General features: G+C 46.0%; 1 protein-coding gene and 8 non-coding genes across 9 annotated transcripts in view; all 9 read right to left on the reverse strand.

The window, feature by feature from the left end:
• Positions 1–604: 604 nt before the first annotated feature.
• trnat-agu (transfer RNA threonine (anticodon AGU)) lies at positions 605–678 on the reverse strand. The gene has a single exon. It is a non-coding gene; the product is annotated as a tRNA-Thr (tRNA).
• A 383-nt stretch (positions 679–1,061) lies between these two features.
• trnat-ugu (transfer RNA threonine (anticodon UGU)) lies at positions 1,062–1,135 on the reverse strand. Its single transcript has one exon. It is a non-coding gene; the product is annotated as a tRNA-Thr (tRNA).
• Positions 1,136–1,556: 421 nt separating this feature from the next.
• On the reverse strand, positions 1,557–1,630 carry trnat-agu (transfer RNA threonine (anticodon AGU)). The gene has a single exon. It is a non-coding gene; the product is annotated as a tRNA-Thr (tRNA).
• A 1,117-nt stretch (positions 1,631–2,747) lies between these two features.
• On the reverse strand, positions 2,748–2,821 carry trnat-ugu (transfer RNA threonine (anticodon UGU)). Its single transcript has one exon. It is a non-coding gene; the product is annotated as a tRNA-Thr (tRNA).
• An 875-nt stretch (positions 2,822–3,696) lies between these two features.
• Positions 3,697–3,770, reverse strand: trnat-ugu (transfer RNA threonine (anticodon UGU)). The gene has a single exon. It is a non-coding gene; the product is annotated as a tRNA-Thr (tRNA).
• Positions 3,771–4,191: 421 nt separating this feature from the next.
• On the reverse strand, positions 4,192–4,265 carry trnat-agu (transfer RNA threonine (anticodon AGU)). The gene has a single exon. It is a non-coding gene; the product is annotated as a tRNA-Thr (tRNA).
• A 262-nt stretch (positions 4,266–4,527) lies between these two features.
• On the reverse strand, positions 4,528–4,617 carry trnar-ucu (transfer RNA arginine (anticodon UCU)). Its single transcript is given in 2 exon segments — positions 4,528–4,563; positions 4,581–4,617. It is a non-coding gene; the product is annotated as a tRNA-Arg (tRNA).
• Positions 4,618–4,797: 180 nt separating this feature from the next.
• trnat-ugu (transfer RNA threonine (anticodon UGU)) lies at positions 4,798–4,871 on the reverse strand. The gene has a single exon. It is a non-coding gene; the product is annotated as a tRNA-Thr (tRNA).
• Positions 4,872–6,159: 1,288 nt separating this feature from the next.
• The window catches only part of LOC141325674 (uncharacterized), a 12,261-nt gene continuing 43 nt past the window's right edge, over positions 6,160–18,377 (reverse strand). The window contains exons 1-2 of the mRNA XM_073834436.1: positions 18,200–18,377; positions 6,160–8,076 (exon numbers count right to left, since the gene is read on the reverse strand). The exon at positions 18,200–18,377 is cut by the window's right edge and continues 43 nt beyond it. Of these exons, the coding sequence (XP_073690537.1) occupies positions 7,361–8,076; positions 18,200–18,350 (867 nt within the window). The 5' untranslated portion in view covers positions 18,351–18,377 and the 3' untranslated portion in view covers positions 6,160–7,360. The remainder of the gene's footprint in view (positions 8,077–18,199) is intronic.

The raw sequence follows: 18,377 nt of genomic DNA on the forward strand, positions 1-18,377 counted from the left end.
ACAAAAAAAAACTCATCAAAGCACAAAATAAAGTCGTAATATAAAAAAAACAACAAGCACCGTGGAAGAGCCTATCTCTTCCTACTGCAGCCACTCACTTCCTGTCGCTCTCTAGCGCCTCAGGTGGGGTATGGCCATAAGCGAGGGCTAAAAGAAAATGTCTACAAATTTCTACTGCCTGAGGGCAAAACTCCACATTATGAGAGTTACCAGAAAGCCATGACTCTGGTGGGACTTGAACCCACAACCTTTGAATGGCCTCATCTGGCAGTGACTTAGAGGATGCATGAATCAACACTTCAAACATCCTGTTGTGTGGGCAGAAAGACAGGTCCTCAGGTCTGTGCACAGTGGAGGCACGCTTACGGGACTGGAGCGCCACCCAAGGCACCGTTGGGATTCGAACCCAGGATCTCCTGTGTACTAGAGAGGAGCTTTAACCAACTAAGCCACGGCGCCTCCTCAGTGGGACTCGATAGCCTGGGATGCTATCCTCCAAAAGCAGGTGAGAGGGTAGTGCAGCAAGTGATACCACCCGCTGTCCTCGAGCTCCTCTGTGTCACCGTCCGTTTTTGGGTAAAGCACGAGCTCGTCACGCAACCAAAGGCACCGCTGGGATTCGAACCCAGGATCTCCTGTTTACTAGACAGGCGCTTTAACCAACTAAGCCACGGCGCCACCCCGAATGCTAGGCGAGGGGAGGGCGGCTTAGAGGATTCATGAATCAACACTTCGAACGTCCTGCTGCCTTCACTTGATGCAAGACAGTGATTGCCATACCTCACTGAATTGGATCTTGGGCATGTTTTGCTACCTTTTAAATATGATTGACATTTTTTTTTTTTTTAAATCAATATACGCTGAGAACAGGAGGCCTCAAAATGGTTTATGCCAGGCTGGGCCACTGAGGGCTTTTCTTAAAGATTTGTGCCCGTCCAGCTCAACCGAGTGGCACGCTGTGTGGGCAGAAAGACAGGTCCTCAGGTCTTTGCACGGTTCAAAAACAGAGCGTCGCCGGGGTCCCCATTCAAACGCGAGGCCAGAGACAGCCACCGGTGGAAAGGCACCGCTGGGATTCGAACCCAGGATCTCCTGTTTACAAGATAGGCGCTTTGACCAGCTAAGCCACGGCGCCTCCTCGGTGGGACCCGTTAGCCTGCGATGCTATCCTCCAAAAGCAGGTGAGAGGGTAGTGTTGCAAGAGAAACCTCCCACGGTCCACAAGCTCCTCTATGTCGCCATTCGCCGTCCGTTTTTTGGTAAAGCACGAGCTCGGCTGTATTGTGGTGCGCAACCAAAGGCATTGCTGGGATTCGAAACGCAGGATCTCCTGTTTACTAGGCTAGCCTGGAAGCACGTTCGCCCTACGGGAAGGCGACTCAGACGATCCAGGCTTCCAGAGAAGAGGCCAGGGGTTGGCTGACTGGGCGCTGGACAGCTTTAAGGCGTTTGCCGACAACTGAGTCGGAGTCGGTTAGCAAAATTAACCACTCTCTGCCCCTGCTTGCAGGTCGCTTTCAGAAAAGCTTGCGCTTGCTGGGCTGGAACCCCACCCAAGGCACCGCTGGGATTTGAACCCAGGACCTCCCGTTTACTAGACAGGCGCTTTAACCAACTAAGCCACGGCGCCACCCCGCATGCTAGGCGAGGGGAGGGCGGCTTAGAGGATTCATGAATCAACACTTCGAACGTCCTGCTGCCCAGGATCTCCTGTTTACGAGACAGGTGCGTTAACCAACTAAGCGACGGCGCCAAACCGTAACAGCAGGGTTATCGGGAGAGTGACTCAGAGGGTTAAAACATCCAGAGGCGGATGCTAAAAGAAAATGTCTACAAATTTCTACTGTCTGAGGGCAAAACTCCACAGTATGAGAGCTACCAGAAAGCCACGACTCTGGTGAGACTTGAACCCAAAACCATTGAATGACCTCATCTGGCAGTGACTTAGAGGATGCATGAATCAACACTTCAAACATCCTGTTGCGTGCACAGAAAGACAGGTCTTCAGGTCTGTGCACAGTGGAGGCACGTTTACTGGACTGGAGCGCCACCCCAGGCACCGTTGGGATTTGAACATAAGATCTCCTGTGTACTACAGAGGAGCTTTAACCAACTAAGCCACGGCGCCTCCTCTGTGAGACTCGATAGCCTGGGATGCTATCCTACAAACGCAGGTGAGAGGATAGTGTTGCAAGAGAAACCTCCCGTGGTCCACAAGCTCCTCTATGTCGCCATTCGCCGTCCATTTTTTGGTAAAGCACGAGCTCGGCTGTATTGTGGTGCGCAACCAAAGGCATCGCTGGGATTCGAAACGCAGGATCTCCTGTTTACTAGATAGGCGCTTTAACCAACTAAGCCACGGCGCCACCCCGCATGCTAGGCGAGGGGAGGGCGGCTTAGACGATTCATGAATCAACACTTCGAACGTCCTGCTGCCTTCACTTGATGCAAGACAATGATTGCCATACCTCACTGAATTGGATCTTGGGCATGTTTTGCTACCTTTTAAATATGATTGACATTTTTTTTTTTTAAATCAATGTACGCTGAGAACAGGAGGCCTCAAAATGGTTTATGCCAGGCTGGGCCACTGAGGGCTTTTCTTAAAGATTTGTGCCCGTCCAGCTCAACCGAGTGGCACGCTGTGTGGGCAGAAAGACAGGTCCTCAGGTCTTTGCACGGTTCAAAAACAGAGCGTCGCCGGGGTCCCCATTCAACAGCGAGGCCAGAGACAGCCACCGGTGGAAAGGCACCGCTGGGATTCGAACCCAGGATCTCCTGTTTACAAGACAGGCGCTTTGACCAGCTAAGCCACGGCGCCTCCTCGGTGGGACCCGTTAGCCTGCGATGCTATCCTCCAAAAGCAGGTGAGAGGGTAGTGTTGCAAGAGAAACCTCCCGCGGTCCACAAGCTCCTCTGTGTCGCCATTCGCCGTCCGTTTTTTGGTAAAGCACGAGCTCGGCTGTATTGTGGTGCGCAACCAAAGGCATCGCTGGGTTTCGAAACGCAGGATCTCCTGTTTACTAGGCTAGCCTGGAAGCACGTTCGCCCTACGGGAAGGCGACTCAGACGATCCAGGCTTCCAGAGAAGAGGCCAGGGGTTGGCTGACTGGGCGCTGGACAGCTTTAAGGCGTTTGCCGACAACTGTGTCGGGGTCGGTTAGCAAAATTAACCACTCGCTGCCCCTGCTTGCGGGTCGCTTTCGGAAAAGCTTGCGCTTGCTGGGCTGGAACCCCGCCCAAGGCACCGCTGGGATTTGACTCCAGGATCTCCTGTTTACTAGACAGGCGCTTTAACCAACTAAGCCACGGCGCCACCCCGCATGCTAGGCGAGGGGAGGGCGGCTTAGAGGATTCATGAATCAACACTTCGAACGTCCTGCTGCCTTCACTTGATGCAAGACAGTGATTGCCATACCTCACTGAATTGGATCTTGGGCATGTTTTGCTACCTTTTAAATATGATTGACATTTTTTTTTTTAAATCAATGTACGCTGAGAACAGGAGGCCTCAAAATGGTTTATGCCAGGCTGGGCCACTGAGGGCTTTTCTTAAAGATTTGTGCCCGTCCAGCTCAACCGAGTGGCACGCTGTGTGGGCAGAAAGACAAGTCCTCAGGTCTTTGCACGGTTCAAAAACAGAGCGTCGCCGGGGTCCCCATTCAACAGCGAGGCCAGAGACAGCCACCGGTGGAAAGGCACCGCTGGGATACGAACCCAGGATCTCCTGTTTACAAGACAGGCGCTTTGACCAGCTAAGCCACGGCGCCTCCTCGGTGGGACCCGTTAGCCTGCGATGCTATCCTCCAAAAGCAGGTGAGAGGGTAGTGTTGCAAGAGAAACCTCCCGCGGTCCATAAGCTCCTCTGTGTCGCCATTCGCCGTCCGTTTTTTGGTAAAGCACGAGCTCGGCTGTATTGTGGTGCGCAACCAAAGGCATCGCTGGGATTCGAAACGCAGGATCTCCTGTTTACTAGGCTAGCCTGGAAGCACGTTCGCCCTACGGGAAGGCGACTCAGACGATCCAGGCTTCCAGAGAAGAGGCCAGGGGTTGGCTGACTGGGCGCTGGACAGCTTTAAGGCGTTTGCCGACAACTGTGTCGGGGTCGGTTAGCAAAATTAACCACTCGCTGCCCCTGCTTGCGGGTCGCTTTCGGAAAAGCTTGCGCTTGCTGGGCTGGAACCCCGCCTAAGGCACCGCTGGGATTTGAACCCAGGATCTCCTGTTTACTAGACAGGCGCTTTAACCAACTAAGCCACGGCGCCACCCCGCATGCTAGGCGAGGGGAGGGCGGCTTAGAGGATTCATGAATCAACACTTCGAACGTCCTGCTGCCTTCACTTGATGCAAGACAGTGATTGCCATACCTCACTGAATTGGATCTTGGGCATGTTTTGCTACCTTTTAAATATGATTGACATTTTTTTTTTAAAATCATTGTACGCTGAGAACAGGAGGCCTCAAAATGGTTTCTGCTGTCCGAGAGCAACACTGCGCAGTACGGGCTTAACAAAATGCCAAAAAGGACGACTCTGGTGGGACTCGAACCCACAACCTTTGAATGGCCTCATCTGGCAGTCTAGAAGTCCAATGCGCTATCCATTGCACCACAGAGCCTGTCGGTATGCCAGGCTGGGCCACTGAGGGCTTTTCTTAAAGATTTGTGCCCGTCCAGCTCAACCGAGTGGCACGCTGTGTGGGCAGAAAGACAGGTCCTCAGGTCTTTGCACGGTTCAAAAACACAGCGTCGCCGGGGTCCCCATTCAACAGCGAGGCCAGAGACAGCCACCGGTGGAAAGGCACCGCTGGGATTCGAACCCAGGATCTCCTGTTTACAAGACAGGCGCTTTGACCAGCTAAGCCACGGCGCCTCCTCGGTGGGACCCGTTAACCTGCGATGCTATCCTCCAAAAGCAGGTGAGAGGGTAGTGTTGCAAGAGAAACCTCCCGCGGTCCACAAGCTCCTCTGTGTCGCCATTCGCCGTCCGTTTTTTGGTAAAGCACGAGCTCGGCTGTATTGTGGTGCGCAACCAAAGGCATCGCTGGGATTCGAAACGCAGTATCTCCTGTTTACTAGACTAGCCTGGAAGCACGTTCGCCCTACGGGAAGGCGACTTAGACGATCCAGGCTTCCAGAGAAGAGGCCAGGGGTTGGCTGACTGGGCGCTGGACAGCTTTAAAGAGCTGGCTGTCTGGTGCAGTCATAACAACCTGGAGCTCAACACGCTCAAGACTGTGGAGATGATAGTTGACTTCATGAGAAACCCCCCTGCTCTCCCCTACTCACCATCATGAACAGCACTGTCAACACAGTGGAGTCATTCAGGTTCCTATGCAACACCATCTCCCAGGACCTGAAGTGAGACATTCACATAGACTCCATTGTGAAAAAGGCCCAGCAGGGACTGTACTTCCTCCGCCAGCTGAGGAAGCTCAACCTGCCACAGGAACTGCTGAAATAGTTCTACTCTGCCATCGTTGAATCCGTCCTCTGCACTTCAATTACTGTCTGGTTAAGTTCAGCTACCAATTCCGATCTCAGAAGACTACATCGCATAGTCCAGACTGCTGAGTGAATAATTGGTATAACCCTTCCTACCCTTCAAGATCTCTACTTATCCAGAGTGTGCAAAAGGGCTGGCAAAATCACTCTGGACCCCTCACATCCAGCACACTCACTCTTTGAACTGTTACCATCTAGTTGGTGCTACAGAGATCTGACCACCAAGATGACCAGACACCGGAACAGTTTCTTTCCCCAGGCAATCCATCTCATGAACACTTGTCAGTAAACGTGAAACATGCAGCACTATTGTACACTTCATTAATCTATTCAGTATTTAACACCATACCTACTTACATCCAAATTTGCACCTACTATACCTGTACATAGTAATGGCATATTCTGTATATTGTGTTTTTGCTATTTTTCACTTTGTCTTGTGTACTTGTATATTGTTCTTTTTTAATAATCTATGTCTTGTCTTTTCACTGTCACTCAGGTGCACTGTTGAACTGCTGTCACTAAAACAAATTCATAGTATGTGTAAACATACCTGGCAATAAAGCTCATTCTGATTCTGATAATGTATTAGAGCATGTAGCTTGATCAGAATCGGAAAGGGACATTAATCTACAAGGCAGAATCAGAGACTCATGTAATTTGTGCACAAGAGTTTTATTAATTAAGGACTAACCCATGACTAATCTAAACAAACAAACAAACATACAATCACTCATACATAGAGGAAGGGCAAGTCAGATTGGATAAATTGAGACATTAGAGAAACAAGAAAAATGACTATGAAAAGAGTCAGTTAGCCAACTAAATGAAACCATCAGTGTCATTTTACAACGGGGTTTACAAATTTAACTAAACCTCTAGTTAAATGTATGATACTTGTATTTCCTTGGTCGTTGACGAGCGTTTTGATGCAGTCTCGGATGAAAGTCTTAATGGTTTCAAGGTTTTGGACTTGGGATCACGTTTTTCCATGTTTGAAGAGCGATGAATTCCAAAGTTGTCCTGACTCTGAGGTGATTGGGAGTTTCTTCCAACGTGAAAAGTGAAGAAGAATGATGAGCTGAGAGAGAGAGAGAGAGACCCAGCTGAAATCCTGTGATCTTTGGGGAATGAAAAGACAAGGCTGCAGGGCCTGGCACAGGCTTAGGGTTCTGGAGAGTTCTATCTCATCTTCCTAGGAGTTCAAGGCCTGCCAGGCGCAGAAGCATCGGCTCTGGGACTTATCAACCAGAAGATGGAAAGGTGATGAGACATGGGACTAAAAGAACCGAGAAAAGCCTGGAGAACTGAGGCAAGTCACTGTGTGAAGCCTTTATCTTCTTGGAGGGAAAGTTTACAACTCTTTGTGAGAATGGTATTGGGATTGGTTGTTAATGCAAAAACTACTAAGGTTTCTTAAAACACTAATATGTTGCATAGGTATCAAAAGATAACATAAACTATGTTTTAGATCATCAAAATACAAATTCAAGGAGACCAAATCATAACACATTAATAAAAACATTACACAATACTAAAGAAACAGTAATAACATACACAATGATCTAAGGATATGCGTGTTCATTTACAGAAAGTTTTTTTCAAAGAATTAATAGAAGTCAGTTCCTATGGCAGTATGTGTCCCTTTTTTTTTTTTTTTTTGAGTATTAGTTGGAATTATTTAAATTCTCTCTACATACTTTAGAGTTGTAAAGATTATCTGGTCTGGCAGTGTGTGTCTGATTGGTCCTGACCCTACATTGTTTTTTTCTTCCGAGCAACACATAGGCAACATATAATGACAGTTTGTAGAGTAATTTACAACAGCTTCAGATGTAGCTCAACCAATCAGAATTTTTATACATTTTGGTTGAAACTCTTTCCACACTGAGGGGATCTGTCAGCCTTCTCTCTATTGTGGATCTTCACGTGGTTGTAAAGGTGTCCTTGTTGACTGAAACTCTTTCCACACTGTTTGCATGTGTAAGGCTTCTCTCCAGTGTGAATTCTCATGTGAATATTAAGGTATCCTTTACAAGAGAAACTCTTTCCACACTGTTGGCAGATGAAACGCCTCTCTCCTGTGTGAATTTCCATGTGGACTTTAAGGGATGCTTTTTGAATGAAACTCTTTCCACACTGTTGGCAGATGAAAGACTTTTCTCCTGTGTGAATTTTCATATGGACTTTAAGGTTTGTATTTTGACTGAAACTCTTTCCACACTGTTGGCAGATGAAAGGCTTCTCTCCAGTGTGAATTTTCATGTGGTCTTTAAGGTGTCCTTTTCGAGTGAAACTCTTTCCACACTGTTGGCAGATGAAACGCCTCTCTCCAGTGTGAATTTTCATGTGGACTTTAAATTCTCCTTGTTCATTGAAACTCTTTCCACGCTGAAAGCAAGTGAAAAAACTCCTAGTTCTTGCCTTTTGAGCTCTTTTTTGGGTAGATGTATTTTCTGACTGTAAGGAACAAAATGATTTTTTTCCAGTTATGAAAACATTAAGAATCTCAAACTGAACTTTCTCTTCAGTTTCATTCAGTTCTCCCCTCTCCTCTTTCAGTGCTGTTGGACCTAAGGTGGGAAAACAAAGATATAAAAGTTTACCCCAGTTTAATGACACAAAGCAGGTAACACCAATCATGTAGATTTGTAATGCATGTATGCTAGATCTCATATCATGGTGTCCAAACCTGATCATGGTCTGGTGATCTATGGAGTTTAAGCTAGCTGCACTAAGCTACACTATGGTGTACCATTTTTTTAATGTCTCCTAGGCAGGGCCGGCGCTAGCCATTTGGGTGCCCTAAGCACAAATGCTTGGTGGTTGCTTCGGCATTAATTAGCCAATTTTGTCAAAAGAAATGTTCTTGATTACAAGAAAAATACAGATTGTTCGTGTTGTGATTTATTTTGTCTATATATATAGACTTTGTCTTAAATAGTTTCGTTTTCGAAGTACTCTAAATTATGTCAGTGATTCTCCGATGTTAAATATTGTCACAGGGAGGAGTCAGAGACGTGCGGATCCATTTGCAAGGCTTTATTAGAATAGTCAACAGGTAGTAGTAAACGCCAGCAAACAGGAACAACGTAGGTAATCCGGGAAACAGTTCAATAATCCAGCAGTGGTCGCAAATGGCAGGCAGCAGGAATCAATAACGGGGTACACAGTCCAGAGTCATACACAGGCAATCCAATACAGAGAAACACGCTTAGAATAATGACCATGGGAACAATTAGACTTCGCAAGGTGGCTGTGTGTGAGAGTGGCTTAAATGCAGTCAGTAAATGTGAAACAGGTGTTTGCAGCAATCAGATCAGTGGGAAATGAGGAACAGATGTGTGCAGTGATTGGTGCAGTGGCTTATGGGGATTGTAGTCCATGAAGTGTGGTGCAAGAGTTCATGATGACAGGGAAGACCAGATACGTTACATAGCCCCTCCGCAAGGAGCGGCTTCCAGACGCTCTAACCACCTTAACCATCTTGAGGGTGGTGGAGCGGAGGCGGAACAGGGGGAGGGATGGAGGGCCAGGTCCATGTAGTGGTACTGGTACCACGAAATGAGGCGGAGCCGACGGAGGGAGAAGCCATGGAGGAGGAAGGGTTGGCTCCTGCATGGGGCCGACCGACGGAGGTAGAGCCGGTGGAGCCCGAGGCGGAACCGGAGAGTCGATGGTCCTGGGCGACACAGAGGATCCGGAGGGCCAAGGCGGAACCCAAGGCTCTGGCGACCCCGGCGGAGATGGAGGTCCGGAGGTACGCAGCGGAGCCGGAGTGACAGAGGATCGAGGCTGTGCCCACGGGAGGGAGAAGGTCCACAGAGCCGGCAGGACGGAGTGACGAGGCGCAGCCGGAGGAGTAGAGTCCAGAGGCGAAGGTGGGGTGACGACTGACCGGGGCGGAGCCGGAGAGACGATGGAGCCCGGAGGAGCTGTTGGGCCGACGGCCGACAACGGAGACGAGGGAGCACAGAGCCGGGGTGGAGCCGCAGGGTCGGAGGACCGAGGTGGAGTCCAGGACTCTGAGACTGGAGGTGATGGTGAGGGGTCCTTCAGTCTGGACACCGATGGCGACTGGCAGTCCCACGGCAAGTCCTCTGCCACGAAGGTGGGATGGGGGTGAGTAGAGGGACTGTCAGGAGACAGAGGTGGCAGGACTGGAGCAGCAGGGAGGGTGGGTGGGAACAGTCCATGCTTGAGCTCCGTGACCAGAACCGGGCAGACAGGAATCTCAGGACGACTGGATGTAACCAGCGGAGTCTCTGGAAAGCTGGGCGGAACCAGCGGAGGCTCTGGAATGCAGGGCTGAACCAGCGGATTGTCTGGAAGGTTGGGCGGAACCAGCGGAGTCTCTGGAAGGCGGGGCTGAACCAGCGGAGTCTCTGGAAGGCTGGGCGGAACCAGCGGAGTCTCTGGAAGGCAGGGCTGAACCAGCGGAGTCTCTGGAAGGCTGGGCAGAACCAGCGGAGTCTCTGGAAGGCTGGGCAGAACCAGCGGAGTCTCTGGAAGGCTGGGCAGAACCAGCGGAGTCTCTGGAAGGCTGGGCGGAACCAGCGGAGTCTCTGGAAGGCTGGGCGGAACCAGCGAAGTCTCTGGAAGGCTGGGCGGAACCAGCGGAGTCTCTGGAAGGCTTGGCAGAACCAGCGGAGTCTCTGGAAGACTGGGCGGAACCAGCGGAGTCTCTGGAAGGCAGGGCTGAACCAGCGGAGTGTCTGGAAGGCTGGGCGGAACCAGCGGAGTGGAGCGGAGCTCTTGTGAAGCGGGCTCTGGACGACGCTCTTGTGAAGCGGGCTCTGGACGACGCTCTTGAGGAGCGGGCTCTGGAGAACTGGACGACCCCAGCGGAGATTCAGGAGGGCTGGGCGTCTCCAGCGGAGACTCTGGAAGAGCAGGCTCTGAGCGAGCGGTCACTGGAGGGCGCTCTGGTGGCGCAGTCACTGGAGGACGCTCTGGCGGCGCAGTCACTGGAGGGCGCTCTGGTGGCGCAGTCACTGGAGGACGCTCTGGCGGCGCAGTCACTGGAGGGCGCTCTGGCGGCGCAGTCACTGGAGGGCGCTCTGGCGGCGCAGTCACTGGAGGGCGCTCTGGCGGCGCAGTCACTGGAGGGCTGGTTGGGAGACCAGCTGCTCGAAACGACAGCAGCGGTGGGTCCTCCACGCTAGAAATTAGCCTTTTCCACCCCGTGGTAAAGTGTGGCTGCTGTGGTTCTGGGCTAGCAGACCTCTTGTGCTGTGGCTCTTCTAGAGCTCTCACAGTAAGCGGAGAGCCGCATAACACCAACGCATAATTCATAAAGTCCTCCACCGAACACTTAAATTCCCCTCCAGGCAACAGCGATTTAATGGGTTCATTGAGTCCAAAGCGGAATAAGTCCCTCAGCCATACTTCATCATACAAAGGTACTTGAAGTGATAACCTACGAAACTGTAGTACATAATCCTCAATGGGAAGATCTTCCTGTCGGAGGAGCAGAAGTTGGTCGACTGGGTCCATGTTGTGATGCTGGTGGTTGAATAAAGCCGCTGGATCCGGGTGTGGCGAAGTCTTCTGTCACAGGGAGGAGTCAGAGACGTGCGGATCCATTTGCAAGGCTTTATTAGAATAGTCAACAGGTAGTAGTAAACGCCAGCAAACAGGAACAACGTAGGTAATCCGGGAAACAGTTCAATAATCCAGCAGTGGTCGCAAATGGCAGGCAGCAGGAATCAATAACGGGGTACACAGTCCAGAGTCATACACAGGCAATCCAATACAGAGAAACACGCTTAGAATAATGACCATGGGAACAATTAGACTTCGCAAGGTGGCTGTGTGTGAGAGTGGCTTAAATGCAGTCAGTAAATGTGAAACAGGTGTTTGCAGCAATCAGATCAGTGGGAAATGAGGAACAGATGTGTGCAGTGATTGGTGCAGTGGCTTATGGGGATTGTAGTCCATGAAGTGTGGTGCAAGAGTTCATGATGACAGGGAAGACCAGATACGTTACATATATGATCAAGGATTATTTTATTTCGATCTACAGTGTAATAAAAGTTAAGAAAAAGATTAGCCTATAGCCATAAATATATATAGACTACAAGCTAATTCCTTTTTTCTTAACTTTTAACTTCTAAAAATTATCAAGAATATTATATCAAATTAATAGGCTAGGTTAACGAATGTTCTTATACAAACATAACGAATGCACTTCAAAACGAAGTTTTCATATATAAATTCAGGAATCACGAATATGACAAAATAATATTATTTTATATATATTAATAGTTGTATTAAACAAATTTATAGTGCTTTGAATTTATTAAGTAATGTTTAATTTCGTTCATTTCGCTCTCTGGAAATGTAAAGAAAAATATCCTTTGAATTCGTTTTTAATCCCTGGTTTTAAACAAGCATATATTTGAGATAATTTATGTATTAGCCTATTGCTTGAATAAATGTTTAAAAAAATAAAAAAAAAATTACTGAGCTATTTGCGTTTAAAAGTAGCCTATTAAATTTAGCCTATACATTACTGAGCTATTTGCGTTTAAAAGTAGCCTATTAAAATGGTACAATGGCATTGCTCAGTTCAACGTGTTGGAAATCGGGCATTTTGTTCCTCCTCAGCATTTATTCAACAGTTAATAACGCTTAACATTCAAAAGGTAAATATTATTCAGCCAATAGTGCATGTATTGTCTGTGTAGGTCTGTGTATTTCAAAGAAAATTGTGCCTACAATATGAATTACAAAGGTTTAATTGGCATCTTTATTTCAACCCAACCGACCGCGACCCGAATATCATTAGAAATATTTCTGGATGACTCATAACCGCGGGTAACCGCAGGCACCCGCTCATTTTGGATCAACCCGCGCATCACTGTTGGAGAAGGGGGGCACCAGAGGGAGACTGGAGAGAGGGCCGCACAGGAGATAATCTTTTCTCTGCTAATTTGGTCTAGGCCTATTTTACCTTTATATTGCTTTTGTATACCAACATGCTTTAGACATATTTTATTTGTTATTTATACTAGTAGCCGGTCGTGATGATATTTCACGACCCAGATTTTTTGGTGCCCCCCCAGGCACTAGGTGCCCTACGAGCAGTGCGTGGTCTGCTTCTAGGGGATCAAATGCAACAAATATAAGAAAGGCTAGGAAAATGGACAGACTCCCAACTCAACCATCAGTTGAACATTTTATCACACAATAATTCTTTCTGAGTTTTTATTAATGGGAAATGATGTTAGCCAATCATAAAAATGGGCTGTTACGGCGAGTCCCAACCACGTTCCTGGAGGCCCCTAAACACTGCATGTTTTTCATGTTTCTCCAATTAAGTGATTAATTAACTGGTTCAGGTGTGTTTGATCTGGGTTGGAGCTAAAATTTGAAGGATGGTAAATCTTTAGGCACAGGGTTGGGCACCCCTGTACCAAGACCTAAAATGGATGACAAATGGTCAGACAAAGGAGAGATGCAAAATATGAAATGTTGGGTGCCTCCAGGAACATGGTTGGGAACCACTGGTCTGTTACAATGACCTTTTGAATGGAACATCCCCAAAAACTTACTGCAAAACAAACAAACATCACAGAACATATCCTTTAAAAGAGAACAGGCAATATTTTTACACCAATTGAAAGTGAAGTGAGATGTGAAGTATGGTGAATTTGTGCTCTGAATTAAATCTATTCAAGTCAACACCTGGAGCACTGGGCAACTCATGCAGACTACAGACTCATAGACTACAGACAACTGCATTTAATGTTTTGTGCCCAAGATTTAATGATATTAATGACAATGATATGAAAACATTACAAATCTTTAAGGCACTAAATTAAAAATGAAATTAGAAAACAGCCTACATTTTAACTGGAAATAAATGTACTCATTTGAGCTAGTAATTAAGACTGTATTAGTCAGCTTTCATTTTATTTTAATTTACTGCTATTATATAAATACACTTATATTTAGGATTATAATTGTACAAGTGTCACATTTAATGTCCGACAACAAACATTTTAGCAAAATGTCTACTTTTCCCAGAATTATTGAGCTACTACTATATTTGTTTGCACGACTTTCTAACATTTACAGATGAAGAATATGCCCTGAGGAAAACACAACATCTCAACTGTACTAAACCGTACAAATAGACCCATAATCAACATAATGGACTGCTTAAAAACAAGCGTGCACATCAAATTGCCTTCACTCACTGAACCAGGATCACATTAGTGAGATTGTGTGACCTTAAATGGTCATTTATGGAACCACTTTAACCCAGATTGATTTGTTATCTTATCTCAAGTCAGGTTTTGGATTTTTCTTAGTCTTTCCCGATAACACCAAATCAATTATCCATTCATTTAAGTAAAAAGTTTGTTATACCCAAGATTATTTCCACCATTTGTTGTTAATTTATTCATAAGCATTAATACAATTATATAAGCTTGAACATAAATAAGCATATCTGTGGTATTTGCCACATTGAATCGATTACTAAGATGCTGTCATAAAAGAAAACTAAATAATGAAAGAAACCATCCTGGGTATTTAAACCAGAAGTATGCATGATAACCGGCTTTGTTCTAGCATCCCAAAACACCCTTGGAGTTAAACATGGAGGTGAAAATATTATGCTTCAGGAGTGTTTTTCTGCTAAGGGGACAGGACAACTACAGTACACCACATCAAAAGGAGCATGGACAGGGTCATGTACCATCAATTCCTGGGTGAGAACTATTGAAAATGGGTTGTGGATGGGTATTCCAGCATGACAATGACCCAAAACACACAGCAAAGGCAACAAATGAGTGGCTCAAGAAGAAGCACATTGAGGTCCTGGAGTGTCCTAACCAGTCTCCAGACCTTAATCCAATAGAAAAACTGTGGAGGGAGCTGAAGGTTTAACTTGCCAAATGTCAGCCTTAAAACCCTAAAGTCTTGGAGAGGATCTGCAAAGAGGAGTGGAACAAAATCCCTTTTGAGATGTGTGCAAACCTAATGGCCAACTACAAGAAACCTCTGACCTCTTTGATTGCCAAAAAGGGTTTAGCCAGCAAAAACAAAGTCATGTTTCTCTAATGCTGCGTTCACACCAAACGCGAATATGCGTCTGGCGCGAATGATTTCAATGTTAAGTCAATGGTAAGACGCGTTTACGCGCGTCTGGAGTTCTTGCGGCGCGAATTGGCGTTTAGCGCGGCGCGGTAGACGCGAATTCGCCTCATTCGCGCGTCTAGTTCGCGCGAATGGCGCGAATTGAGCGTCTGGCGCGTTACGCGCCATACGCGCGAATTGTGCTTTTTGTGCATCACGCGTTTGACGCGAATTCGCGTCTGCCGCCCGAGTTGAAAAATCTGAACTTCTGCGTCAATTCGCGCCGCGTTAACCAATCAGGAGCCTGCTTGATGCTGTGGCGGCAGGCCCGCCCGGAGTCACTCATTCAAATATGAAACATGAATACTAAATGCCTAGTGCGGTTCTAATGCACAACAAAGCAAGTGTTTTATCACATATATGACACATATTCATTTTGTATTGAATGCTATTTAATCCATATCTAAATCTTAATTATATGAAACATATAAAACAATAATAACTATAATAGTGTGTATACTTTAGTGTGTCTGGACAGTGTTGTGTGAGGAAAATAAAGAAATCACAGGACAGGTTAAATACTTTTGGAGGCTGGCTCCATTTATCATCAAAACAAAAATAAATAACAGATTTTACAGTAATAACCTGAACAAAAAAATGGCACAGACCTATAGAATTATTATACATCAAAAGAGGAATGACATAAACGAGTAGTTCACTTTTAAAATGAAAATTCTGTCATCATATACTGCTCCAACGCACAGAGGGAAGTTCCGCCGCTCCTGAAATCCCCTCGCTCCGATGCGGGACAGCAGGTCATCGAACTGGGCGCGGGACAGGCGGAAGTACCGCTGAAAGCGGCCGTCATCCAGGCGCAGCTCCTGGAGCAAGTGATGAAACTCGCCGAACTGGGTTCGCCTCCGAAGGGTCTGGTGGACCCAAATACGGCGACGATGATCCGTACGCGGCTGTTCTGCTCTCCAGAGCAAATACAGAGCGGTGACTCTCTCGATAAATGACCGAACAACAACAGAATCTTGTAAAAAAGATGGCCGCCAACGGGGTTTGAAACTTTCGCCTCTGACGCGCGTGACGCGCGTAAATTTCGCTTCAAACTTTTGTTTTTACGCGCGTCGATTTCGCTCTTGACGCGCGAATGAACACAAAGTGGTCACGCGAATAACTAGACGCGGCAGGCGCGAATTTAGACGCATATTCGCGTTTGGTGTGAACGCAGCATAAGGGGTGAAATACTTGTGTTACTCAAAATCAGCAGGGGATCAAATAATTATTTGCCCCACTGTTGTAATTTGAACTTTTAGGCTATTTAGTAAGCATAGTTTGCTGAATTTTGAGTATTAAAGTCATGTGAGAGATCAGGACAAAATAGAGAGACTGGAAAGTAAAATGGAAGTGAAGGTGCAGTTCAGGAGAGGACTTTGAATTATTTTACATGTTGCATAGTCTAACGATTTAAACCTTTTTTATGTGATGACCATACAAAAATAGGGTTGTCCATGTTTTAGAGATTGTTGTGGGTGTATGGGATGACCTGGATGAGTGTGAGATTTCCCAGCCGAAATTTTTTCCCAGTCCACCCCTGACCTCCAGCTTCAGGGAACAGAGGACTCAACTCTAAGAGATGAAAAGGGAACTCTGATGCTCCCCTTGGGAACACTGTACTCACAGGTGGCCCTTGAGAGTGAGGGGAATACTGCTGTGCTCAACCATAAAAGCCACCTAAGATAGGCAAAGGTGGACTAACAATTTTTGGTGTCTCACAGAACTTGAGACAGCAGAGGACTCAACTCTCAGAAATCAAAGGAGAACTTAGAGGCTCACCTTGGGAGCGACATGATCATAGGCAACCCTCTAAATTGAGTTAGGGTTAAGATAGGACAGCCAACTAAGTCATAAGGGCAGTCACATGATGGGAGCTCCTGGGAGAAGCATGGTATGATTGCCTCACGAAGTTCCATGGAGCAGAGGACTTCATTCTCATAGATGAGAGGGGGCCCCAGATGTTTTCCTTGCGAGTGGTGTGCTAATCAGAGAACCTCAAGAGTAGGGTGGCGAACATCTGCCCTGGAGAGCCACAGCCTCACAGAGTTTTGCTTCAACCCTTAATCAAACACACCTGAAGAACATAATCAATGTCTGAAGGGTTACTAGAAAGCTACAGGCAGGTGAGTTTTAAATAGGGTTGGAGCTGAATTCTGTAGGATGGTGTCTCTTCAGGGCCGGATTTTGTTTCCCGACTCCAGTCTTCCCTGCTCTAGAGTGAAGGGAGCACTGCCAAGTTCAAAGACAGGAGCAGACTAACAAGGAAGGGGGAAAAGGCCAAAGAACCTGATATGACTGCACACAGAGCTCATGGAGAAAAGTCCTTAGCTCTCAGATTGAGAGAACTCACATGCTACATCCGAGACTAGTAGCTTTATCAGGCATTACATGCAGACAAAATTAAAATGACAATAAAAATTTGAAAGCTGCAGATTTGTTTACTAATGAAAAGCTGCTGTTTCTTGGAGACTCACACCAGTTCTGTTGTGGATTTCGTTGGATCTATTATTGCTTTGTTGTAAAATCGGACAATATTGACAGTGCAGTGCTTAAAATGTAAAATGTTCACTTAATATTACCTTTTTGTTTAACTTATAAAATCAACATTTGAAATCATTTAAATATTCAGAGAAAATTGCACTCTTGCTCATATTTTAAAGATGAAAAGCAGTAAGTCACACTGTATGTTTCTGTATCGAAGAGAGTTTCTTAAATCAGTCGCCTCTGCACAGTCTGTCAACATTTGTTCTTCATGCTATGAAGTGCTACAAATCTACTTTCAAGACACAATGAACAGCAGCATGATTTGCTAAAGCAGCACTCTGTGGGCATTCAATCATACGTACGCTGCTGGTGTGGATCAGTCAGGTTTCACCGCAAAATTGATGTAAGTTAATGTCATTTGACCATTAACTCACATTTAACTGTTTTTATAATAAAAGTATCATTTTGCTTAAACAAACGCCAAAGCTCAGCATTTTGTTCACGTACCCCTCCATCAGTTTGAGAAGCACTGGTTTATACTGTTCTCATGGTAAAATACAGGACCTTCTTTATAAATATGCCCTGCTGCTCCACTCTGATGCTCCTGAACAGCACTCATCTATTTATTTACTTAATTGTATTAATATTATTTTAATTATTTTCTTAATTTCTTCTCTTTATCTATTTATTATATATATTTTGTTACTTCTTCTTTCCCCCTTATTCCCTCCTTATTTATATTTTTATATATACAAGACATAGAAGTGTACAACTAACACATTACAATCTCACACCTCACATAATTACAACTAAATGTAACTTGTTTGTGTTTTGGCTTTTTTTTATTGTCAGACTTGCTTTATATTTACAGCACTGTTTGTAGACAGCATGCAGTCGCCAAATACTATTACTCACATTTCAAGGTTTGCTTTGTGCAAAATGTATTATTTTCTTAGAGACTTTTGCATATTTACCAAAGTGATAGAAATCAATTGTTTTAAAATTAAAAGCAAATGTCGGATTTACAGAATGTTACAGAAAAAATGTAAAAAACCAACTAACCTGTTTGTTCATCAGTATCTTCATGCTTGACTTTAAATATGTCTTCACTCTCCTCTTTAATAAACTCCATCTTTCTTTGTTCCTCAGTATCTTCATGTTTCAATGTTTCTTCAATCTTAATGTCTTCACTCTCATCTTTAATAAACGCCATCTTTATAATAGTGTCACATGGATCTCT

This window comes from Garra rufa, chromosome 2, assembly GCF_049309525.1.
Source record: "Garra rufa chromosome 2, GarRuf1.0, whole genome shotgun sequence".
Classification (NCBI taxonomy): Eukaryota; Metazoa; Chordata; class Actinopteri; order Cypriniformes; family Cyprinidae; genus Garra; species Garra rufa.